This window comes from Portunus trituberculatus, chromosome 12 (genome assembly GCF_017591435.1).
Source record: "Portunus trituberculatus isolate SZX2019 chromosome 12, ASM1759143v1, whole genome shotgun sequence".
In the NCBI taxonomy this organism is placed as follows: domain Eukaryota; kingdom Metazoa; phylum Arthropoda; class Malacostraca; order Decapoda; family Portunidae; genus Portunus; species Portunus trituberculatus.
Window position 1 is genome coordinate 9,115,862 of NC_059266.1, and position 26,163 is coordinate 9,142,024.

The 26,163-nt window shown below is 41.1% G+C and overlaps 1 protein-coding gene across 2 annotated transcripts; it reads right to left on the reverse strand.

The window, feature by feature from the left end:
- On the reverse strand, positions 1 to 26,000 carry LOC123502661 (UDP-sugar transporter UST74c-like). Of its 2 annotated transcripts, none has more exons than XM_045251825.1 (11): positions 25,672 to 26,000; positions 23,031 to 24,214; positions 20,682 to 21,084; positions 8,770 to 8,803; positions 7,681 to 7,835; positions 7,359 to 7,430; positions 5,615 to 5,683; positions 4,979 to 5,174; positions 3,769 to 3,998; positions 2,711 to 2,804; positions 1 to 454 (listed from the first exon to the last, which is right to left on the reverse strand). In XM_045251825.1, exons 3-11 carry the CDS (start codon positions 20,774 to 20,776, stop codon positions 425 to 427), a joined length of 975 nt encoding a protein of 324 aa, XP_045107760.1. In that variant the 5' UTR covers positions 20,777 to 21,084; positions 23,031 to 24,214; positions 25,672 to 26,000; the 3' UTR covers positions 1 to 424. The 2 variants fall into 2 exon arrangements, with proteins under 2 accessions (XP_045107760.1, XP_045107761.1); XM_045251826.1 differs by having other exon boundaries at positions 2,675 to 2,804.
- Between the last annotated feature and the right edge of the window lie 163 nt (positions 26,001 to 26,163).

A 26,163-nucleotide genomic window follows, 5' to 3' on the forward strand; every position in this document is an offset into this window, starting at 1 on the left:
TCTCTTTTCTTTGCATCATGGTTAATTCTTTCCATTTGCTCCAAACTCCAAGGTCTTTTATCAACAACAAACTTAAACTTCTACAACTTTCCAGCTCCTCTTTCTACCAACTCAAGAAACTTCTGCATTTCCTCTTACACTTACAAACATCACTCACACACACAACAAACCTCCTTCACTTCTATCAACGACAAAATTTAATAAACTTTACATCTTTCCACCTTCTCTTTCTACCAACAAACTCAACACACTCCAATACACTTCCTCGAACACCCAACACACTCCAGCACTTCCTCAGACAACACCTGCAGCCACACATTCCAGGCCTCTCTTGGTACATGCTGCCTTCATGTGTGTGGAAGTGATCATTACCCCAGTGAACAGATGACAGCTTGGTGAGGCGTCTCTGGGTGGCTGTGTCTAGTCATACCCACATGTTTCTCCTCTTTGATGCCTGGAAGAGTAAGGCACATTGTTATCTCTGTCATGGTGCATGGTGATGAGGTGATGTCTTGATGGGATGAGTGTTATATGTGGAGAAAAGGACGATGTTGTGAAATGATTCTGTGCTACGCCCTCACTGCTTTCAGAAGGTTTAAGGTGGTGCTCAAACTAACCTCTGTACACCCAAGTAGACCCAAATACATCCTGGGAAAGCCCCAAACTATCTTCAATACATCCCAGTATATCTCAAACTAGCCTCAATACACCCCAGTAAATCTCAAACTAGTCCCAAAACCTCAAAACACCATAAACTAGCCTCAATACACCCCAGTATATCTCAAACTAGTCCCAAAACACCTCAAAACACCATAAACTAGCTTCAATACACCCCAGTAAATCTCAAACTACCCCCAAAACACCCCAATAAAATCCAAACTAGCCTCAATACACCCCAATATACTCTAGGAAAGTCCCAAACTAGTTCATTACACCCCAGTAAAACACAAACTAACCCCAATAAACCCCAGGAAGGCCACAAAATACCTCAATACACTACAGTAAAATGCAAACTAAGTGAAGTTATACATGTTTTTAAGGATATTTCTCTACGGTTTTAGTGACAGATGAACAAAATTTTTGTTATTAATGGGGGAGACTGCTGAAGTGTGTGCCAAGACTTGAATTTTGGTACATTGCTGTGCTACAAGATTGACAAAGAAGACAACCTGGCTGTTCATCTCTGTTGCCTTTGATAATAGTTGTGGTGAGATAGCAAAGTGTTTCTGGATGTTGGCTACAGACTGGTGTTAGACATGTTGATGTGAAATATACAGAAATAAAATAAAAAATATCGACTATTGTGTGTCTACTCTAAAATGGCTCCTGGGTCTCAGTCTGAATGGCGTCCCAGGGGATGCGTGGCTGTCAGATCTTGAGGCAAACCGTGAGCTGTCCTTCTAATAAGTGCGCTGATTGACAGAAAACAAGTATGATTCACATCAAATTAATGACGTTATCAATGAGGTACAATGTGTCTTAAATCCAGGAGCCATTTTAGAGTAGACAAACCATAGTTCTCTTTTTCCTGATTATGTAATGGAAAACTTTTGAACAAGAAATGAGATATTTTTGCATAAGAAAGAAAATATTTTAGTAATTTCTCTTCTGATTATGTAATAGGAAAAATCATAACAAGAAATTAAGTATAAGGAAACTAAGAGTCTTTCCTGGCAGTCCTATAACTATAAAGTAAGTGTGCATTGAAGCATGAGAATGAAGTGAGGAGTGAGGAGTGTGAGTGTGCACAGGATGAATGGTGATGAGACAGAGCAAGGCAAGAGCAGTAAGTCCCGTCACCAGAATGAACAATCCTCAACACCCACAGCTTTCCTCAATACTGACCAGGAATGGAGACTTTGTGTTGTTTGAAACCTTCCCCCTCTGAATAATTCTCAACACCCACAGCTTTCCTCAATACTGACCAGGAATGGAGACTTTGTGTTGCTTGAAACCTTCCCTCTTTGAAAAATCCTCAACACACAGTGTTTTCTCAATTTAATGACATTAGGAAGGGTCTATGCAGGTCAGAAGATTAACGGGCACAGTCTTGACTATTCTAATCCCCCACTTAAGTTTCTAAAGCTGTAGAAAATCACCAAATAGTAAACAGAATGAATATGGAAACGTGTCATGCTACTGAAGGGGTTAATCGTGTATGGCTACATTTCCTTCATTCGACCCAAAGGTGAGTGCTCTTATGTCAAACAAAAAAAAAAAAAAAAAAAAAAAAAAAAAAAAAAAAAAAACTTAAAAACAATACTGTGAGTGCAAAAAACAGGTAAAATAAACAATAAAACCAAAAACAATAGTAAAAACACAACTGAATAGAGAAAAAAGGGAAAAAAGAGGAAAAATAAATCTACCTTAACAAAAGCTTTCAAAACCCAGAGAGAGAGAGAGAGAGAGAGAGAGAGAGAGAGAGAGAGAGAGAGAGAGAGAGAGAGAGAGAGAGAGAGAGAGAGAAAAAGAAAGAAAAGAAAAGAAAGAAAAGAGAAAGAGATAAAGAGAGACAGACAAAAAGAGAGAGACAATCGGTGCATCATGGGAGAGGAGGAAAAGGAGACTCGGTACGTGGGTAGGTGTGGAGGAGACCCACAAGACCAACAAGACCAGGAAGACCAGCCATCCACCGGGACCCAGCATGCACGTCTGAGGGAGTGTTGGGACTCACCGCTCTGCCCCACCAGTCAGTCTTTTACCACTATACCGTTGTGGCAGGTGTGGGCGGCTTCACTGTATCTGCCTTGGGGCTGTCCTTTTGTCTAAATGTCACCCAGGAATAGATGATGCTGCCTACAATGCTGCGATAAAGAGAGGCGAGTTAGTGGTTGTAGTAGCATAGTGTGTCTACTCTAAACCTTGCCACATCACACATCATACCCAGTCACATATAACACTAGAACATCACAAAACTGAGGACTTTTATAACACATTGTCATGTCACACACATACCCAGCGACAAATATAAACCACAAGAACATCATAGAACCAAGGAGGCCATTTGTAACACCTTGTCACATCACACAACATACCCAGTCACACATATAAATGTCACTAGAACATCACAAAACTGAGAAGGACTTTTATAACACCTTGGCAAACCCCCACAACAGACTAAGTCCACCACACAACACCAGACACACACCTGATGTTGAGCCCCACAAAGTTATAGGAGACACACCCATAGGAGAAAGACACCAACCCTAACCCCACAGAAAGGAACCAACACCACCACAACACCAGACACACACCTTATATTGAGTCCCACAAAGTTATAGGAGGAGAAACAGACTCATCCTAACCACACAGAAAGGAACTACCACCATCACCAACACCACAACACCACACGACATCACCGAAACACGGCAGAACACCAGACACACACCTTATCTTGAGCCCCACAAAGTTATAAAAGGAGAAACACACCCATTCTAGCTAATCATCACCACACAACACCAGACGCACACCTTATATTGAGCCCCACAAAGTTATAAAAGGAGAAACACACCCATTCTAGCTAATCATCACCACACAACACCACCACAACACCACACAACACCAGACACACATCTTATATTGAGCCATACAATGTTGTAAAAGGAGAAACACACCCATTTTAGCTAATTATCACCACACAACACCACTACAACACCACACAGCACCAGACACACACCTTATATTGAGCCCCACAAAGTTATAAAAGGAGAAACACACCCATTCTAGCTAATCATCACCACACAACAACACACAACACCAGACGCACACCTTATATTGAGCCCCACAAAGTTATAGAAGGAGAACACGTAATCCCCTCCGATGATCATGCCCAGGTACGTGATGAAGATGTTTTTGAGGCAGCCGATGATGGTGGTGGTGAGTGCTGAGTTGAACTGAGTGCACACCATCACCGAGTACATCAGCACGAACCCCATGATGCACGACAGCAGGAACTGACTCACGAACGCTGGGTCCCGCCATCCCTCGTACTCCCACGTCTGAGGAGGAAAGGGCCGGTTAGGTTAGGTTAGGTTAGGTTAGGCTAAGAATTATTTTGGTTAAGTTAGGTTAGGAATGGTTTAGGTTGGTGGAGGAGGAGGAGGAGGAGGAGGAGGAGGAGGAGGAGGAGGAGGAGGAGGAGGAGGAGGAGGAGGAGGAGGAGGAGGAGGAGGAGGAGGAGGAAGAGAGAGAAAGGGATGAAAGGAGGAAGTAAAAAACATATACAAGAGAGAGAGAGAGAGAGAGAGAGAGAGAGAGAGAGAGAGAGAGAGAGAGAGAGAGAGAGAGAGAATTTAATTAGTTTAGGTTAGGTTAATAATAGCATAGATCAGTTCAATTTAAGTCAGTAATTTAGGTTAGGTTAGGTTAAGTCAGGTTTGCTTGGGTTAGACTGGGTTGGGTTAGATTAGGTAAATGCTGTAGTGGAATTAAATCTCTTACTGCTACTTATACTTATATGTAAAAGTGGCATCAATTAAGGGTAAAAGGATGAAATAAAAGGAGAAAAAAAGGTATGGTTAGATTAGGTTAGGTTTACAAAAGGGCATGATTAGGTTAGGTTAGGTGCAGATGTAGCAGCAATTGTCTTTCACTCTTATGTTTTTATGTAAGAGTGCCACTGGTTTAAGAGTGAAAGGAAGAAAAAGAGGATAAAAAGGCATACACAAATTTCTCCTCTCTCATCCACACTTACTCTAACACACTCCTCCTCACACTCACTCAAACATTCTCTCTCTCTCTCTCTCTCTCTCTCTCTCTCTCTCACACCTTCACAAAGTCCCCATTGATCCAGAAAAAGACACACTCACTCACACACACTCTCCCTCACACACACACACACTCTCCTCACACTCTCACACTCTCTTTCTCACCTTCACAAAGTCCCCATTGATCCAGGAGAAGCCACACACACACACACACACACTCTCCCTCACACACACACAAACTCTCCCTCACACTCACACACTTTCTCTCTCACCTTCACAAAGTCCCCATTGATCCAGCAGAAGACAGTGGCGAAGGGCAGCATGAAGAGGGAGTTGTAGAAGAGCAGGCCATACTTCCCCAGCTCCTTACTCTCCAGTTTCTTCTTGACGTACACACCAGTGCCCGCCGTGAACACGTTGTTGGTCAGCACAAAGAAGTAGCCAATGGAATCAAAGGACAAGTCGTTCCTGAAGGTGAAGAGAAAGAAGGAGAGTGTTAAGATGATTCTGAAGATGTAGAGGGGAGTATTTAGTTCATTTTGAGATGTGAAGGGAAGAAATAGTCAATGGTTTCAAAGGGCAAGTCATTCCTGAAGGTGAAGAGGAAGAAGGAGAGTGTTAAGTTGATTCTGAGGGTGTAGAAGGGAAAATTTTAATTTAGCTAGTTTTAAAAGGGTATGTTAATTTAGAGAGTGTGAAGGAAAAAAGTAGTCAATGGTTTCAAAGGACAAGTCATTCCTGAAGGTGAAGAGAAAGAAGGAGAGTGTTAAGATGATTCTGAAGGTGTAGAGGGAAGTATTTAGATAAGAATATCTTAGTCAAGCTTCACACAGTCATATATTAAGCTTCGCACAGACTGAAGCTAACCAACACACCAGACTCTTGAGGCAGTGAGTCACAATACTTACACAGCAGCAATGATGGAGCCCAGGATCATCATGTACACAGTCAGCTGCACAGTGAGGGCTGGGTGGACACTGCAAGGAGACACACAGTTATGATTCAAGGTCGTACAGTGAGATATAGAGCCATATTCAGAAACACTCTCTCTCTCTCTCTCTCTCACCGTGATCATTTATCAAAGATTACAGTGATGGTTAGCTGAGTTCTAAAGAGGATTTGTCCTGTTGATAATGCAGAAAACTTGTTAATGTGTTACTAGATTTACAGAAACACCCTTGAAAACCTGTCACTTCAACTAGACCCCTTTGAAAATAGTGAAGGTGTCAGTAGAATCACAAAAAAAAACATCCTTAAAAACCTGTCACTTCAACTAGAGCCCTTTGATAAGAGTGAAGGTGTGGCAAGGAAGTGTTTTAAAATAGAGGCTAAAGAATTAATCCCTTCAGTAGCAGGACACATTTTCATATTTATTCTGCTTACCATTTGGTGATTTTATACAGCTTCAGAAACTTATGTAGGGATTGAAACAGTGAGGACTCTGGCCATTAATCTTCCTACCTACTTGCTAATGTAGATCAAATCGCTTAATCACACCCAAAACTCATTGATAAAAAATGTGTCCCAGTACAGAAGGGATTGAGAGAGAGAGAGAGAGAGAGAGAGAGAGAGAGAGAGAGAGAGAGAGAGAGAGAGAGAGAGAGAGAGAGAGAGAGAGAGAGAGAGAGAGAGAGAGAGAGAGAGAGAGAGAGAGAGAGAGAGAGAGAGAGAGAGAGAGAGAGAGAGATTTAAGAGGCATAATGCAACACTAGTCTAACATAACCAGAGTCAAGATAAGCTAAGGTGTGATACAAAATGTGATTATCATGAGACTGGTTGGAAATTTATGAACCCAGGGAAGGTAGAGGGAAAATCACAAGGACTAGTATAATAAATGGCTTTTAAGAGACAAAGATGTAGATTAGAGGACTGATAAGGTTAGATAAGGACAAAAGAAGACAAAGTGATAGATTAGAGACTTTTGACGAGGTAAGATAAAGATAAAGGATGAAAGAGTTAAGGCAATCTAATACCACACAAAACTGCAGGAATAAATGATGAGAATAGAGAGACAGAGGGAGCTAGAAAATGACTTAGAGAAATAGTAAAAACAAAGGAGAGGAATAATGAGAAAGAATAAAGATGAGAAATATGACACAGAAGAGAAATATTAGAGGGAATAAAAGCAAAAGGAATTATATGAAAGGAAAATAGAGAATAAGAGATGAAGGAATGAAAAAAGACATAATGAGACAAGATAAAGATGATAAATGACACAGAAGAAAAATATTAGAGGAATAAAAGCAAAAGGAATGATGAGAGGAAAATAAAGAGAGAATAAGAGATGAAGGAATGAAAAAAGACATAATGAGACAGGATAAAGGTTGGAGGTATGACATAGATGAGGAATGAGAGAGAGAGAGAGAGAGAGAGAGAGAGAGAGAGAGAGAGAGAGAGAGAGAGAGAGAGAGAGAGAGAGAGAGAGAGAGAGAGAGAGAGAGAGAGAGAGAGAGAGAGAGAAAACAAAACAGATAGAAGACAGGAAAATAATAAGAGAATAAGATGAAGGAATGACAAGAGAGACTGGATAAAGGTGGGAGATAACACAGAATCAGAAAATAAAGGAAAAAGAAAAAGAAAGAGAGAAATATGACACAAAAAGCAGTAGAGATGAATGACTGATAAAAAGAAAGAAAGCCACTTCACCCTTACCCAAGCAGTAGTCTCTCGGCGATCATGGTGAAGAGAATGCTAAACCTTCGCAGCACGGTGAACATCGGCAAGCTGGCGGGGAAGACACAGAAAGACTAGTTACTTCTCTTTGGGAGGGGAAAAAAAAAAAAAAAAAAAAACACACACACACACACAGAAAGGTGAAAAGTGGAATGCCTTGAGTAATGAAGTTGTTACAGCAAAAATGTGGATAACTTTAAAGAATTAGATCAGTGGAAATATGGAGGCAGGACGCTATGAGCCCCACTCAAACCCTGTACTATACAACTAAGTAAACACACACACACACACACACACACACCTGAGTCGCTTGGTGCCTCCGAGACCAAAGATGAGGTTGCCCACATACATGAGAGGCAGCGGCCAGATTTTTGGTACAATTTCCAACGAGAATCCTGAAAAATCCACCACACGCAGCTTCTTGGCCACAAACAGCACTACCACTGTGGCTGTCATCTGGTGGAGGAAGGTGGATAAGATGGAGGAAAGGTGGAGGTGGATCAAAGATGGAAACATGGATGAAAGATGGATAAAGAGTGAATGATGTGGATGAAAGGTGGATAAGGAGGATGAAAAATGGAGGTGGTGGATGAAAGAAGAATGAAAGGTGGATGAGGGTGGATGAAAGGTGGAGATGGATGAAAAGTGAATGAGGTGGACAAAAGGTGGATAATGAGGATGAAAAGTGGATGAGGTGGATGAAAAATGGAGGTGGTGGATGAAAGGTGGTGGAGGTGGATGAAAAGTGGGTGAAAGGTAGAGATGGATGAAAAAGTGTATGAAGGTGGATGAAAAGTGAATGAAGTGGATGGAAGGTGGTGGAGGTGGATGAATAGGTAAGTTTGGTTAGGTTAGGTGAGGAGGAAGGTGGAGGAGGTGGAGGTTAGGTTCAATTAGGTTTTTTTTTTTTTTTTGAGTATACATAGAGGGAGTGTAGGATAATCAAAGTGTCGTGTAGGATTAAACTATACAGAGAGAGAGAGAGAGAGAGAGAGAGAGAGAGAGAGAGAGAGAGAGAGAGAGAGAGAGAGAGAGAGAGAGAGAGAGAGAGAGAGAGAGAGAGAGAGAGAGAGAGAGAGAGTGCAGGATAATCAAAGTGTCATTAAAGTATACATGGAGGGAGTGTAGGATAATCAGTGTGCCAGGTAGGGTATACACAGAGAGAGAGAGTGTAGGATAATCAGTGTGCCAGGTAGGGTATACACAGAGAGAGAGAGTGTAGGATACTCAAGTGTCTGAGATGATGACTAACAGGTGGGACACATTCACACTTCATTAGGTAAACATTGATATACACACACACACACACACACAGATATTCATGGGTCTCTCTCTCTCTCAATAATATTCATGGTTTTTGCCTCTCACTCCTTCATAATCTCTCTCTCACCTGTCCAAGCGCCACGAACTGGAAGGAGGGGAACCTGAAAAGAGAGAAAAAATAGTGATAGAGAAAGGGACACGTTAATATTATATAGTAACACACACACACACACACACACACACACACACACACACACACACACACACACGTCCGGTAGCTCAGTGGTTAGAGCGCTGGCTTCACAAGCCAGAGGACCGGGGTTCGATTCCCCGGCCGAGTGGAGATATTTGGGTGTGTCTCCTCTCACGTGCAGGTGGTGTTCACCTAGCAGTGAGTAGGTACGGGATGTAAATCGAGGAGTTGTGACCTTGTTGTCCCGGTGTGTGGTGTGTGCCTGGTCTCAGGCCTATCCGAAGATCGGAAATAATGAGCTCTGAGCTCGTTCCGTAGGGTAACGTCTGGCTGCCTCGTCAGAGACTGCACCAGATCAAACAGTGACACACACACACCTGTCTCAGTATCTAATTAATATTGTATGTACACCTGGTTCACGGCTAGCTTATGTGTACAGGTGCGTTATTTATTTATTTATTCATTTATTTAGATTGTACTTATTTATTTATCTATTCATTTTGGATTATGAATGTATCTATTTATTCATTTTATTTGATTAATTTTGTCTGATTCATTTACTGAATTGTGAAGTTTGGAAGTTTGGAAGGTCATTTGACTTTTTCTTTTTCCTCGTATGTCATAATTTTGAGGGTAATTGATGATAAATAGATAAATAGTATTTTCTTTATTGTTCCTACTTTTTGTATAATTTTGCTTATTAAAAGGAAATAAAAAGAATGTAAATGTAAAAAATAAATAGAAGAATATTAGAATAATTCTTTTTATATTCATTTCGTATCCTTGTTTAGTCTTTTACGCTACGAAAAAAACAATAAAATAAATAAATGAAGAGAGAGAGAGAGAGAGAGAGAGAGAGAGAGAGAGAGAGAGAGAGAGAGAGAGAGAGAGAGAGAGAGAGAGAGAGAGAGAGAGAGAGAATACGATTGACAGGGTAAAAGCCCGATGTACAATAACTATAAAAGATACACGACGACACACGAAATGTCAGAGATGATAAGAGAAGATTATACAAGGAGACGAATGTGTGTGTGTGTAATTCACCTCGGTCGCCTGCTGGTCAGCCAGCCAGTCTTCCCCATTACGGAGCGGTGTCAGAGCTCATAGACCGATCTTCGGGTAGGACTGAGACCACAACACACTCCACACACCGGGACAGCGAGGCCACAACCCCTCCAGTTACATCCCCTACCTATTTACTGCTAGGTGAACACACCCCACACATTAACACCCAACCCCATTTGCCTCGCCGCGTCCGGGGCACGAACCCGGCCCTCTCGATTGTGAGTCGAGTGTTAACCACTACACTACACGGTGTGTGTGTGTGTGTGTGTGTGTGTGTGTGTGTGTGTGTGTGTGTGTGTGTGTGTGTGTGTGTGTGTGTGTGTGTGTGTTCCTCTTTCACTCTATTGCATAAATTCGTACTTTGTCCTGTGTTGAAATCTCTCTCTCTCTCTCTCTCTCTCTCTCTCTCTCTCTCTCTCTTTAGTTTCCCGAATAGATAAATTATATCAGAGAGAGAGAGAGAGAGAGAGAGAGAGAGAGAGAGAGAGAGAGAGAGAGAGAGAGAGAGAGAGAGAGAGAACATAACAAGAAAAACAGCTAAATATAACTTCTTGAGAGAGAGAGAGAGAGAGAGAGAGAGAGAGAGAGAGAGAGAGAGAGAGAGATGAGACACGTATGCAGTCCAATGTTAGCCCAGCACACATTGCGATCCATGACCTAAGACGAATGACCTCTCTCTCTCTCTCTCTCTCTCTCTCTCTCTCTCTCTCTCTCAGTTCCCACGCTCTTCCATCCTCCTCCTCCTCCTAACCTTCACTTATCCTCCTCATTATCTTCCTCCTCCTCCTCCTCCTCTTCCTATATCTCCCAAAGTTCTCCTCCTCCTCCTCCTCCTCTTCCTCCTCCTCCTCTTCCTTCTCCTCCTCCTCCTCCTCCTCCTACTACTGCCACGTCATACCCAGAGAGAGAGAGAGAGAGAGAGAGAGAGAGAGAGAGAGAGAGAGAGAGAATGCTGCCACGTCACTCCTATTCAGGGGCCCCCGTCACGTTCCACACAGGGCACCGACAACAACTGATAAATATTACGGAAATATATAAAAACACAGCGATATAATTCCAAGGAACTGCAATATACTAGTAAATATAGTAAATACAAGATAATACACATAAATACACCTAATATACAGTGTAGATGTTGAAATGTATGAAGATAAATGAGAAATGTGTGTGTGTGTGTGTGTTTGATGGATGTTTGGTGCAATGTTTGGTGATGCAGAGATAGATACACTGACCCTGACACTGAAACACTGACACACACACACACACACACACACACACACGTAGCTAGTGATTTCATAGTTTTAATAATGAACGTGATTGTGATATAAGAGTTTGTGAATGTTTTTGTTGAGATACGTGAATTAAACGAGGAGGAGGAAGAGGAGGAGGAGTAATGAAGTTGTAACGTCAGCAAATGAGAAGGAAATGAAGTTATGCTATTAACCCCCTCAGCACCGGGACACGTTTCTTTATTCATTCTGGTGACTATTTGGTGATCTGATACAGCTTCAGAAACTCATGTGGGGATTAAAATAGTGAAGACTGTGGCCATTAACCTTCTGACCTCCACAGACCCTTCCTAATGTCAACAAAATGGTCTAATCGTAAATAAATCTCAAGGAAAAAATTGAGTTCCAGTATTGAAGATTTGGTGATTTGATACAGCATCAGAAACTCATGTAGGGGATTATAATAGTGAAGACTGTAGCCATTAATTTTCTGACCTCCATAGACCCTTGCTAATGTCAGTAAAATGGTCTAATGGTACTCAAAACTCATGGTAAAAAAAGCGTCCCAGTACTGAAGGGGTTAAGGAGGAGAAAGTCAATTTAGTAAGCTGAAGAAGAAGAAAAACAGGGATTAGGTGAGATGAGGTGAGGTTTGGGGTTACGTTAGATTTGGTAAGCTGGAGAAGAAGAGGGATATTGTGATGAAGTTTTAAGATCAGAGTCACACAATATCAGTGATGACTTTGTGGTGAAGCTGTGAAGTATAAACAAACAAACCATGGCTAAACACAGAATTAATTGAATCATTACTACTACTACTACTACTACTACTACTACTACTATTACTACTTTTCCTCCTCCTCCTCCTCCTCCTCTTCTATCTTTGTCCCTCCCTCTCTTCCTTCTTCCCTATCATTGTGTAGTAGTAGTAGTAGTAGTAGTAGTAAAAGTAGTAGTAGTAGTAGTAGTAGTAGTAGTAGTAGTAGTAGTAGTAGTAGTAGTAGTAGTTATTATCACTACGACTACTACTACAACCACCATCTCGATTTTCAAGAGAGAGAGAGAGAGAGAGAGAGAGAGAGAGAGAGAGAGAGAGAGAGAGAGAGAGAGAGAGAGAGAGAGAGAGAGAGTTGCCCTTTACCCCTCTCATTTCCTTTCTTCCTCCTCCTCCTCCTCCTCCTCCAGACTTTTCCAGAGTACAGACATTCCTCCTCCTCCTCCTCCTCCTCTTCTTCTTCCACATGAGATAAAAAGTAAGAGTAAATTTTTAAGAAGCAAAACAAACGTGACCAGAGAGAGAGAGAGAGAGAGAGAGAGAGAGAGAGAGAGAGAGAGAGAGAGAGAGAGAGAGAGAGAGAGAGAGAGAGAGAGAGAGAAACACCTGACTGTCCCTGTACATACTGGATGTACACACACACACACACACACACACACACACACACACACACACACACACACACACACACACACACACACACGTCAGCATAAAATTTGAGAGAGAGAGAGAGAGAGAGAGAGAGAGAGAGAGAGAGAGAGAGAGAGAGAGAGAGAGAGAGAGAGAGAGAGAGAAACAGCGACCTTCACCCCACAGCCGCAAGGTCGAGAGAGAGAGAGAGAGAGAGAGAGAGAGAGAGAGAGAGAGAGAGAGAGAGAGAGAGAGAGAGAGTAGCAGGTAAAAAGTATTACAGCATTTCCGCTCTTACGAGAACAAACACACACACACACCGCGTAGTGTAGTGGTTAGCACGCTCGACTCACAATCGAGAGGGTCCGGGTTCGAGTCCCGGAGGCGGCGAGGCAAATGGGCTTGGGTGTTAATGTGTGGGGTGTGTTCACCTAGCAGTGAATAGGTAGGGGATGTAACTGGAGGGGTTGTGGCCTCGCTGTCCCGGTGTGTGGAGTGTTGTGGTCTCAGTCCTACCCGAAGATCGGTCTATGAGCTCTGAGCTCGCTCCGTAATGGGGAAGACTGGCTAGGTGACCAGCAGACGACCGAGGTGAATCACACACACACACACACACACACACTCTCTCTCTCTCATCCTATTCCTCAACTTAATAATGCAAGAGAGAGAGAGAGAGAGAGAGAGAGAGAGAGAGAGAAAGAGAGAGAGAGATGGGACAACTCTTCACTCATAAAAGATGATGATGATGATGATGATGATGATGATGATGATGATGATGATGATGAGAGATGATGATGATGAGATTATAAAGGAAGATAAGTAATGAGTGAATGAGTGAATTGAGAAAAAACTACTAGATTTTGAGAGAGAGAGAGAGAGAGAGAGAGAGAGAGAGAGAGAGAGTTATTCTTTGTAGTAATGCTAATCCCCTACAGGCTATATTCTCCCTCAGCCTTTCTTTTACCTATAACACACACACACACACACGTCATCTCGCCACGCACACATAGTTGTCTCTCCTGTGTGTGTGTGTGTGTGTGTGTGTGTGTGTGTGTGTGTGTGTGTGTGTGTGTAGTTGTAGTTTTACAGGGCCTGGGCTTTATGCTCGTGTGGCCCCGTCTCCATATCTACACTTATCCAATCTTACTTTAAAAGTATGCACACTCGTTGGTGACACCACTTCTTCACTCAAACTGTTCCATGTCTCAACACATCTTTGTGGGAAACTATATTTTTTTAACATCTCTCAGACATCTTTCCTTTCTCAGCTTTTTACTATGTGATTTTAAGCTTCGAATGTCATATTCTTCTCTCAGGATCAGTTTCTCATTATCCACTTGGTCCATTCCGTTGATCAATTTATAAACTTGTATCAGATCCCCTTCTGTGTGTGTGTGTGTGTGTGTGTGTGTGTGTGTGTGTGGACAAATATAAACACACACACACACACACACACACACACACACACACACAGCGTAGTGTAGTGGTTAGCACGCTCGATTCACAATCGAGAGGGCCGGGTTCGAGTCCCGGGAAGCGGCGAGGCAAATGGGCGCTGCTATTAATGTGTGGGGTGTGTTCACCTAGCAGTAAATAGGTAGGGGATGTAACTGGAGGGGTTGTGGCCTCGCTGTCCCGGTGTGTGGAGTGTGTTGTGGTCTCAGTCCTACCCGGAGATCGATCTATGAGCTCTGAGCTCGCTCCGTAATGGGGAAGACTGGTTGGGTGACCAGCAGACGACCGAGGTGAATTACATACACACAACGTCAATTCGCCACGCACACACACACTTGTCTTTACTGTGTGTGTGTGTGTGTGTGTGTGTGTGTGTGTGGATAAGTAAAACACACACACACACACACACACACACACACACACACACACACACACACACACACACACACACAAATAAGAGAAAGAGGAGATTTAATACAGGTTTATAAACTGCTGAGCGGTTTGGATGAAGTGGATAATGAGCAAATGATGTTGAAAGAGGAAAATAGAAGTACGAGATCGCAAAGTAAAAAGATAGCCAAGGGAGTATGCTTGAAAGATGTGAAGAAATATAGTTTCCCGCAGAGATGTGTGGAAGTGTGGAATAGTTTGAGCGAGGAGGTGGTGTCAGCGAGGAGTGTGCATAGTTTTAAAGGAAAGTTGGATGTGTATAGATATGGAGACGGGACCACACGAGTATAATACCCAGGCCCTGTAAAAATTACAACTCGAGGGGTTGTGGCCTCGCTGTCCCGGTGTGTGGAGTGTGTTGTGGTCTCAGTCCTACCCGAAGATCGGTCTATGAGCTCTGACACCGCTCCGTAATGGGGAAGGCTGGCTGGGTGACCAGTAGACGACCGTGATGAATTACACAAAAAAAAAATAAATAAATAAATAATAATAATAATAATAATAATCTCGTTGGTAATCATTCCCGCTTTTTTTTCTTTTTGTGCACATACTGTCGTCACACACACACACACACACACACACACAGCTATTCACGGGTTCTCTCTCTCTCTCTGAAACACCGCACAATATTACTATCTTCTTCACTATCATCTCGTCACTTCACCAATCACTATCGTCACAACCTCACCAATCATCTTGTACAGAGTTGCTACTTTCCTTCGTTTTGACCTCTTCATTACCATGACGCATTTTCATATTCATTCTGGTGACTTTGGTGATTTGATACAGATTCAGAAACTCATGTGGGGGATTAAAATAGTGAAGACTCTGGCCATTAATCTTCTGACCTCCATAGACCCTTCCTAATGTTAATAAAATGGTCTAATCGTACAAAAATCTCAAGGTGAAAAATGTGTTCCGGTTATGAAGATTTGGTGATTTGATACAGCTTCAGAAATTCATGTGGGGGGAATAGAATAGTGAAGACTGGCCATTAACCTTCTGGCCTCCATAGACCCTTCCTATGTCAATAAAATGGTCTAATGGTACACAAATCTCGTGGTAAAAATATGTCCCAGTACTGAAGGGATTCAAATAGTGAAGACTGGCCATTAATCCTTCTGGTCAATAAAATGGTCTAATCGTACACAAATCTCGTGGTAAAAATATGTCCCAGTACTGAAGGGATTCAAATAGTGAAGACTGTGGCCATTAATCTTCTGACCTCCATACACCCTTGCTAATGTCAATAAAATGGTCTAATCGTACACAAATCTCGTGGTAAAAATGTGTCCCAGTACTGAAGGGGTTTTTAGTAGTTTTACGATAACTTAGTCTTCCAACGCTTTGCTCTCTCAACCACGACTGTTTCCCAAGGCCACTGAGACGACTAGTGGGGCTTCCGAGTGTAGAAATGTTGCTAATCTGTCACTAGAACTAAAAAATATCCTTAAAATATTACTATCTCTCTCTCTCTCTCTCTCTCTCTCTCTCTGCTTCCTTGTTTGTTTATCCTGTGTGTGTGTGTGTGTGTGTGTGTGTGTGTACATGGCTCTCCTTACTGTAATCAAGCCTCACACACACACACACACACACACACACACACACACACACACACACACACACACACACACACACTCACTTTCTTTTTTCTTCCTTTTTTATGAGAAGTAATTACATTGTGGTTTTGGTAGACCTAACTCTCTCTCTTTCTCTCTCTCTCTCTCTCTCTCTCTCTCTCTCTGACCGCCGGGTTATTTGCTTCTTTCTCGTCACCCTTGAGAGAGAGAGAGAGAGAGAGAGAGAGAGAGAGAGAGAGAGAGAGAGAGAGAGAGAGAGAGAGAGAGAGAGAGAGAGAGAGAGAGAGAGAGAGACTAATTGCACTTAAGACAAGGCCATGGGAAAGGAAGAAGAAGAAGAAGAAGAAGAAGAAGAAGAAGAAGAAGAAGAAGAAGAAGAAGACGAAGAACTAGAAAAATAAGGAAACAAGGAATAGAGAGAGAGAGAGAGAGAGAGAGAGAGAGAGAGAGAGAGAGAGAGAGAGAGAGAGAGAGAGAGAAAGAAAGAAAGAAAGAAAGAAAGAAAGAAAGAAAGAAAGAAAGAAAGAAAGAAAGAAAGAAAGAGAGAGAGAGAGCATCGAAGGAAGGAAGAAGATAAAGGACAAAAGAAGAGGAAGAGGAAGAAAGGAGGAGGAGGAGGAGGAGGAGGAGGAGGAGAGGAGGAGGAGGAGGAGGAGGAAGAGGAGGAGGAGGAGGAGAAGGAGGGGTTCATGACCTTGAAAGAGCAGAACCCAGCATTCCATTTGAGAGAGAGAGAGAGAGAGAGAGAGAGAGAGAGAGAGAGAGAGAGAGAGAGAGAGAGAGAGAGAGAGAGAGAGAGAGAGAGAGAGATGCCCTTGGTAAGATTAAAAACCAAACACACAGGAAGGTGATTAAGTCTTATTGAGGAGGAGGAGGAGGAGGAGGAGGAGGAGAAGTGACACATACACACATACTGACATCACCTCCACCACTCCCTTCCTCTTCTGACACCACCACCACCACCACCTTATCAAGTAATATAAATCAATAAAAAAAAATTTCCCCTTCTTTCTACTACTACTACTACTACTACTACTACTAATAATAATAATAATAATAAGGTAAGTATTTCACAATTACATCAATTAGTAATCAAATAACTCATTAATTTGTTCTCATCCTTGAGTTTAAAATTAAGGAAATGCTGAACTGCGCATATCAACAGGGGTGTGTGTGTGTGTGTGTGTGTGTGTGTGTGTGTGTGTGTGTGTGTGTGTGTGTGTGTGTGTGTTTATCTTTTGGGTATATTAATTAATCTGTCTATATTTCTCCTATTTATTCATCCTATCTATCTGTGTTACTTCTATCTGTCTATCTACCTTAGAGAGAGAGAGAGAGAGAGAGAGAGAGAGAGAGAGAGAGAGAGAGAGAGAGAGAGAGAGAGAGAGAGAGAGAGAGAGAGAGAGAGAGAAATATGTATAACTGTATGCTTCAACTAACCACTACCACACACACACACACACACACACACACACACACACACACACACACACATATATACACACAGACAGACAGACAGACACACACACACTCCCTTCTCCACCTAGTCTAATACAGTATTCCATTCATAATAGAAACAATAGCATTAACCCCTTCAGTACTGGGACACATTTTCACCTTGAGATTTGTGTACCATTAGACCATTTTATTGACATTAGGAAGGATCTATGGAGAGAGGGAAGGGAAAGAAAGAAAAAAAAAAAGAAAAAAAAAGCGGAAAATGGAGACGAGGAGGGAAAAGAAAGATGAAGAAAAGAAGAAAAGAAGAAAAAGAAGAAAAAGAATAAGGAGAAAGTACTGAGACACATTTTTACTTTGAGTTTTGTGTACCATTAGACCATTTTATTGACATTAGGAAGGGTCTATGGAGGTCAGAAGGTTAATGGCCACAGTTTTCACTATTTCAATCCCCCACATGAGTTTCTGAAGCTGTATAAAATCACCAAATCTTCAGTACAGGGACACATTTTTAAACATGAGATTTGTGTACCATTAGATTATTTTACTGACATTAAGAAGAGTCTATGGAGGTCAGAAGATTAATGGCCACAGACTTCACAATTTTAATCCCCTACATGAGTTTTTGAAGCTGTAGAAAATCACCAAATGGTCACCTGAATGAATAGGGAAATGCGTCATGGTACTAAAGGGGTTAAGGAATGATAAATAAAGGAGAAACAAAAACAAGAAATCAATATGTAAAGCATTACAACTTGTACAAATAAAGGAAAAAGAATTATATATGAGTCAGTGGGTTAGTGGTGTGTGTGTGTGTGTGTGTGTGTGTGTGTGTGTGTGTGTGTGTGTGTGTGTGTGTGTGTGTGTGTGTGTGTGTGTGTGTGTGTGTGTGTGTGTGTGTGCGGGAAACTATGCTTTTTAATATCTCTTACACATCTTCCCTTCCTCAGCTTCTTACTATACAATCTTGTGCTTTGACTGGCATATTCTTCTCTCAGGATCAGATACTCATTGTCCACTTGGTCCATTCCATTTATCAATTTATAAACTTGTATGAGATCCCCTCTCTCCCTTCTCTGCTCCAATGTTGGAAGATCCATAGCCTTTAGTCTCTCCTCATATGTCATCCCTTCAAGTTCTGGGACCATTCTTGTAGCCATTTTTTGTAGTCTCTCCAGCTTCCTTATGTGTTTCTTTTTGTGAGGGTTCCACACTACTCCTGCATATTCCAATCTGGGTCTTATTATAGTACTTATCAATTTCTTCATCATTTCTTTGTCCATGTAGTGAAATGCTATTCCAATATTCCTTAGCAAATTGTATGTCTCTCTGAAAATTCTATCAATATGGTTTGCCAGTTGATTATTTTCTTCCATCGTCACTCCCAAATCCTTTTCCTTTTTTACTTTCTCCAGTTCTACTCCATCTCCCATCTTATAGATTCCCACAGGTTGTCTTTCACTCTTTCCCATTTCCATGACATGGCTTTGTGTGTGTGTATGTGTATTTATCTAGTTGTAGTTTTACAGGGCCTGGGCTTTATGCTCGTGTGGCTCCGTTTCCATATCTACATTTATCCAAGAAGTGAGTGTGAGTGTGAGTGTGAGTGTGAGTATGTATGTGTGTGTAAGTGTGTTAGTGTCTGTCTGTTTGTCTGTGTGTGTATAAATTCTTCACCTCAATCGCTACCTTATTGTTTGGGACACACAGATCTGGAGACGTACATACATACAGACACACAGGTGGTTAGGTATGCAACACACCTGTTTATCCCTATGAAGTCTGCACATGTCAACACAGATGTACACACACACACACACACACACCACACACACACCTACACATGGTAACAACATCATAGGTAAATAAATATGTAAAGTAGTGGATGAATATAGACAAAGACTGCACACACACGCACACACACACACACACTGAGGGCTCAAGTAGCTACATAAATTTGTTCGCAGATGAGAGAGTAATAAAGAGCAATGAGAACTGTATGGAATTGCAGAGAAATACTGACAAGATCTGGGAATGGAGCCGAGAGTGGAAATTACAATTTAATGCCAAGAAATGCTAAGTGATGGAAATGGGTCAAATGAATAGAAGACCTACATGGGAATACAAAAAGGGAGAAGAGATTATAATGAAGAGCAGTGAAGAGAAAGCCATGGGAGTGATTATACAAGACACCCTGACTCCAGAAAGCCACATAAATGTGTTGTTTGCTTCAACATACAAGACACTAACAAATATCAGGGTGGCATTCAATTAGGAGAAAAGTGTGATGAAAAGATCATAACCACTTTGATAAGACCCACACTTGAATATGCAGCAGTGGTGAGGTCTCCACATAGGTAAAAGGATATCAAGAAATTAGAAAGAGTTTAGAGGGCCTTTACAAAGATGGTGCCAGAGATGAAGGACCTTACCTATGAAGACTGAAGGAAATGAAACTGCCAACTTTGAAAGATAGGCAGGAGAGAGGAGATCTAATAATGATGTATAAGATAGTAAACCATATGGAAAAGACAGACAGACAAGACCTGACTGAAGATGGAGAAAGACGAACAAGAGGACACTCCAAGATCATGAAAAGTCAGTGTTTGAGGAACATTAAAAAGTTTAGTTTTCCACACAGGACAGTGGACATCTGGAACGGCTTGAATGAAGAGATTGTAGCAGCAGAAAGTATGCATGAATTTAAGGAAAAGCTGGATAAAAGTAGATATGGAGACAGGTCACTAGGAGCCCCACTCGAACTCTGTAATATACAACTAAACAAACAAACAAACACACACACACACTTCTTCAGACAGAAACTCGACAACTATAAAACATCGAAAACCACCCAAAATAATCTCAAAACACAACAAAAAGGAGAAAACTGAGACAAAACAATGAAAATGAACCAAAACCAACAATGAAAACACCTCACACTGGAAAATAAATAAATAAACAACTCAAAAATACATAAATAAAGAGAAATGAATAAAAAAAAATAATAATAATAATAATAATAATAAATAAATAAATAAATAAAAACAATTAAAATGAACCAAAACCAACCTTGAAAACACCTCACACTGAAACAACAAATAAATAAACTTAACTAAAAAAAGCTGAGAGAGAGAGAGAGAGAGAGAGAGAGAGAGAGAGAGAGAGAGAGAGAGAGAGAGAGAGGGCAGGGGGGGGGTGACTCACTTGTACGTGGTGAGAATCATCTTGTTGATCACCATGATGAGGAACGAACATAGGCCATAGAAGAGGGCCGAGAATATCCTCTTTAGCAACTCCATAGTGGTGGTGGTGGTGGTAGTAGTAGTAGTAGTAGTAGTAGTAGTAGTAGTAGTAGTAGTAGTAGTAGTAGTTTCTGCTTTTTTCTTTTTCTTCTTTATTTCCTTATTTTTCTTCTTTTTCCGTTCTTCCTTCTACTCTTTTTCTCTCCTTTTTACTTTTCTTCTCTTCTTCACCTTCTTTCTTCTTTTTCTTCTTCACTTCCTCATTTTTCTTCTTCCTTCTACTTTTGTTCCTTCTTCACCTCCTCACTTTCCTTTTCCCTCCTCCTTCTCCTCCTCGTTTTCCTTCTTCTATGCACTCCCACACCCTAAAAAAGGAAAGAAATAGGAAATTAAGTACAAATATATTCATCACCACCATCACCACAACCATCACTATCATCACTATCATCATCATCATCATCATCATCATCACCACCACCACCATCAATTAATCCCTCACCCCTATTCTCTTTTAAGTATATTTTGAGGCCATTAATTCCTTTAGTACTGAGACACATTTTTACCTTGAGATTTGTGTACCATTAGACCATTTTATTAACCATAGGAAGGGTCTAAAGAGGTCAAAAGATTAATGGACACAGTCTTCACTATTTTAATCCCATACATGAGTTTCTGAACCTGTAGATCAGTATTTCTCAACCTTTCTACCCTTGCATAACCCTTAAAATAAATTACATGTCTCAAGGAACACCTGCGCAAAAACAACAAAATTATATAGCTACCATATATTTCTCATTTTATTTTCATCGTACAGGTAACTCTTGACTTATACAATAGATGCATTCCAAGAGGCATCGTATTTCAAAATTCCCATAAAACAAACTTGTAATTCTCATACGAAACAATAGATAATAGTGGGGATGTGGTCCAAATTGTGTATAAGCAAACCAATCGTGCAAATTCAATTAATTATAATATTTTTTCGATCGCATATAAAAAAGCGTAAATCAAGAGTTACCAGTACTTCACAAGACAAATATCACCACATCACTAAATATATTCCCAATTCCCAATCTTCAGTAACATAATAGATCTGGTACTGAAGGTTAAAAAATAAATAATCGCTGTTTTTTGTCGTTAATTAATTTACCTATATGAATCTGTATGCTTATTAGATTAATTTGTCTGTCCGTCCATCTGTCTGTCTGTCTCTCTTATAGCACAGGTGATCCTCAGGTAAATAAACACATACATACATACATACATGCACTCCTTTCTATTCCACACCTGAACTAATCCAACCAGGTGAAGGAGTGATAATTGGTGAAGAAATTGAGACTGAATGATTTTACAACTGGCACAACTTGAGAGAGAGAGAGAGAGAGAGAGAGAGAGAGAGAGAGAGAGAGAGAGAGAGAGAGAGAGAGAGAGAGAAGGGTTCTGTGGATCAACAACCTGCATCACACATTTGCTGAGAAAGTGTCTAGCAAGTTAGATTAGGTTAGGTTACATATATTTTCACCAATTTCACTGTGAATTCTTAAGTTACATGGACTGCAGCTTGAAAAAGTGTTATGTTTTGTGTAGGGAATGTTCTCTTGTAAGTTAGGTTAGGTTAAGTTCCATTTACTTCTCCAATTTCACTGTGGATTCTTAATTACGTGGATTGTGGCTTTGAAAAGGTGAAGTTTTGTAGAAATAGTGTCTAGTAAGTCAAGTCAGGTTAGGTTAGTTTTTTTAGGTTAGGTTAGGTTTCAATTTACTTCTCCAATATCACTGTGGATTCTTAAGTTACGTAGATCGCTGCCTGAAAAATATGTTATGTTTTGCGCAGAAATATTGTCTAGCAGTTACTTTGGTTAAGTTAGATTGGTTAGGTTAGGATGCGTCAATTAATTTCACTGTGGGTTAGGTTAGATTCATTGCACTACACTCTTAATTATGTAGGCTAGGCTAGGTTAATTAATTTCACTGTAGTCTTAAATAAGTGTGCTAGGTTCATTTATTTCACTGTGGACTTAAATATGTAAGCCAGGTTAGTTAGGTCAACTTTCCTCACTGCAGACTTAATTATGTAGGCAAGGCAAGGCAAGGCAAGGCGAGATTAGGTCGTTAATTAATTTCACTACAGACTTAATTGTGTCGATTGTGGCCTTAAAAAGTGTCAGAAATATTGTCTGGTAGTTAGTAAGACAAGGTTAGACTAGTAGTAGTAGTAGTAGTAGTAGTAGTAGTAGTAGTAGTAGTAGTAGTAGTAGTAGTAGTAGTAGTAGTAGTAGTAGTAGCCACCAAAACACACACACATACCCACCTAGACAATGCCAGTCAGTGCCGTGTCATCTTGGCACTTATTGAGAGGTGCCACGTGATCCTGGGGAGGGGCGGCACCACAACACCACACCACCTTAATTAACCCACAGGTGACTCCCGGGGCACAGGTAACCACTCTGACAGGTAAACACGGGAGCAGGCAGAAATATTTCCCGGTAAAGTGAATACAGCGCTCTTAACAGCCGATACAGCGCTGATTTACCGCTCCCGTGGCTCTCTGTAATGGTGAAGCCTTAAACCATTCACAATTACATGGTTTAGTTTGTCATTGGAGCCACAGACACGTGCAGCCTCCAGGAGTGTGAGATGCAGCCTCCTTACGACTGCTGGTGCTGCACTGATATGTGTGTGTGTGTGTGTGTGTGTGTGAGAGAGGGACAGTTGCCAGTTCTCAGTTACTTGTTGTTTTAACGGAGATGGGAGAAGAAATTTTAATGGTGACATCTCTTCATTGTTACTGGTTTCTTCTTACTTTTTTTTTTCTTATTCTTGATAAAATAAAGTATGTGCGTATGCAACAACACACTCAGAACACACACACACACACAGAAAACTGCTCCCTCACATCCAGATACACCCAACCACTTGTAATGCTCGAAATTAACCCCAAAACACACTCAAAACACCATACTACACTACTATGATACCAGTAAACACCCAAAACTCACTAGAAACACTCAGTATACACCAAAAGCACCAGCACACCACAAAACACACCCAAAGACACCCCCACACAGACCCAAACTACTTCTCACACTCACAATTATCTAAAAACACACTCGAAACATCATAATCACCTTACAATGTCTCCAAACACACTCAAAATATACCCAAATACTCAAATACACTCCCATAACATACTCATAGTTCGTAAATTATACTTAAAACTGTCTAACACATTCACAACACTCAAAATGCATTCTAAAAACAAACTTTCAACACTGCAAATGTACTAGAACACCATGCAACACTACTATACATACTTAAACACCGAAATATACCCCGCAAAACACCAAAGTGCATTATAAAGATCGACAGGATTACATGGGAGACTTAGCTAAATATTGTGATTCGGTTCCTCCTCCTTTTCCTCTTTTCTTTTTCGTCTTCTTGTTTTGTTTCTTTTTTCTCCTTCCTTTCACTGTTTCATTTACACATCACAGCCTAGAAATACATAAAAACACTTAAAAGATTGTAAATATTTGGCTTCTCCTCTTCCTCCTTGTTCTCCTTCCTTCCTCCTCATCCTCCATTATGTATCCTTTCTTCTTCCTTCTACTACTATTACCTACACACCTGAGCCTAGAAACATATAGAAACAAGTAGAAATCACTAGATATTAGGCAAAATATTGACGAAGTGGAGGGAGAGTTAAGTTGCTTGGCTGCTCCTTCTCTTTCTCCTTCCTTTACCCTTTGTTCCTCCTCACTTCCTTTATTTCTCCTTTCATCTTCCTTCTACTACTATCATCTACACATCGGAGCCTAAAAACACACGAAAACACGTAGAAATCACTAGATATCAGGCAAAATATTGACGAAGTGCGGGACTGGAGGAGGGAGGCGCCAGCCCGAGGCTATGATGAGTCACCACCTTGGCTGTGACGTCATCAGAGCGCGGGAACAGGCGGTGACTCGTCTAAATACGTAAATAATTTTAAAAATGACTTATCGAAAAAACGAAGCCAGGGCCGAATGCTTGTTATTTTATGACTCGATAAATACTTAAACTATTTTCCACAACATCAAAACACCTCCTGCCTAACTAGTTTTAAAGAAATGTAAAGGTTAAGCATGGTAAATATAAACACCCTTTCATTTATAACACTGCTAAAACGTCCAGCCATTTTCACTTGGAGAGTACTCAACACACTTTACTGAGTCTGAACTATATTTTAAGCCATTCTAGAACGAGCCAGACCGTGAACCAAAGAACGTAAACAAATAGAATGTAAAATATATAATTTATACTTAACAGCACTGAACACCATTTCAAACTCCACATATTTGACTCAATGGGTTGATTTCACACTTAAAAGAGCATAGGCGACTCTTTGATACCATAAAGGCCTGGTTATAGTTTGAAATAATTAAAGCTCCAATTGGGAAATCGTAAATTTTGACCGGTAAAACGGCTCAGACCTCCGCCATTAAACACCACCAAAAGCCACATATTTACCAAACAGAGGTGCGGAACACTCTTCAACGAGAACAACATATTTATAGAAACCATAAAAACATACCATGGAAGCGTAATATTATCGATAGGAAATGTATGAAAAAGTATTGGAAACCGTGGGCTGGGGGCGGCTACCTGGATGGTGGGGGGGGCATGGGGGGAGCCAGCAGCCGGCAACACCAGAGGAACTGTGTGGGCGCCATGTTATTTTCCTTTATGCTCTAACCCAACCAAAAATTAAGCCCTATCGGCAATATTTGACCACGGGATATGAAATGCAAGACTAGTGGCTCCATTCTGAGGCATGTTTGGCTTACAGTAAGTGAAAGTCAGTATTACCACCTGGTAATACTGACGACTGTTTGTTTACCTGGGTACATTTCAAACTATTTTCACTCTTATGTAAAGGAAACCTAAAGATAAGTGATTGGCCTTAAAAATACCTTGATTAAATGGACGTGTGGCACTGTGGAGGGTTGTGGTGATGGTGGTATGTTGTCCTGGCTTGCGCTGCTGGTTCGCTCTTGTCTTGGGGCTTGGTGCTGCTAAACATTGTCGAGAATGTGGTAACACTCCTCACTTGTGTGTATGTGTATTCAGTTTGGTTCTGAGTGTGTTTAAGAATGTTTTGGGTATGAGTTTGTTTTTGCAGTATATGTGGCTGTGTGAGTGGATCTATCTGGGTATCTAGCAAGACAACTAATACTAAACACCACGGCACCAGCACCATCACTACCACTCCCACCACAGGCGCCACTGACCACTGTGACACTGTTTGTGATGGCAGTGTTTGCGGGAGGCGGTGAGTCTTTTCTCTTTCCAACGGTGTTACTGGTTTTCCTTTCTCTCTGTTATTCTTCATTGCAAGGATATATTATATTTTTTTGGTTTATGTGATTTGTTGCTTAATTACTTATTTTGTTTGTCTATTCACT

Coding starts and splice junctions, on each gene's coding strand:
- LOC123502661 (XM_045251825.1), bottom strand. CDS start 20,776: ATGGAGTTGCTAAAGAGGATATTCTCGGCCCTCTTCTATGGCCTATGT. Junction 2,805..3,768: donor TTTGTGGGGCTCAATATAAG/GTGTGCGTCTGG, acceptor TCTTTATCGCAG/CATTGTAGGCAGCATCATCT. Junction 455..2,710: donor CGCCCACACCTGCCACAACG/GTATAGTGGTAA, acceptor TTACTCTTCCAG/GCATCAAAGAGGAGAAACAT.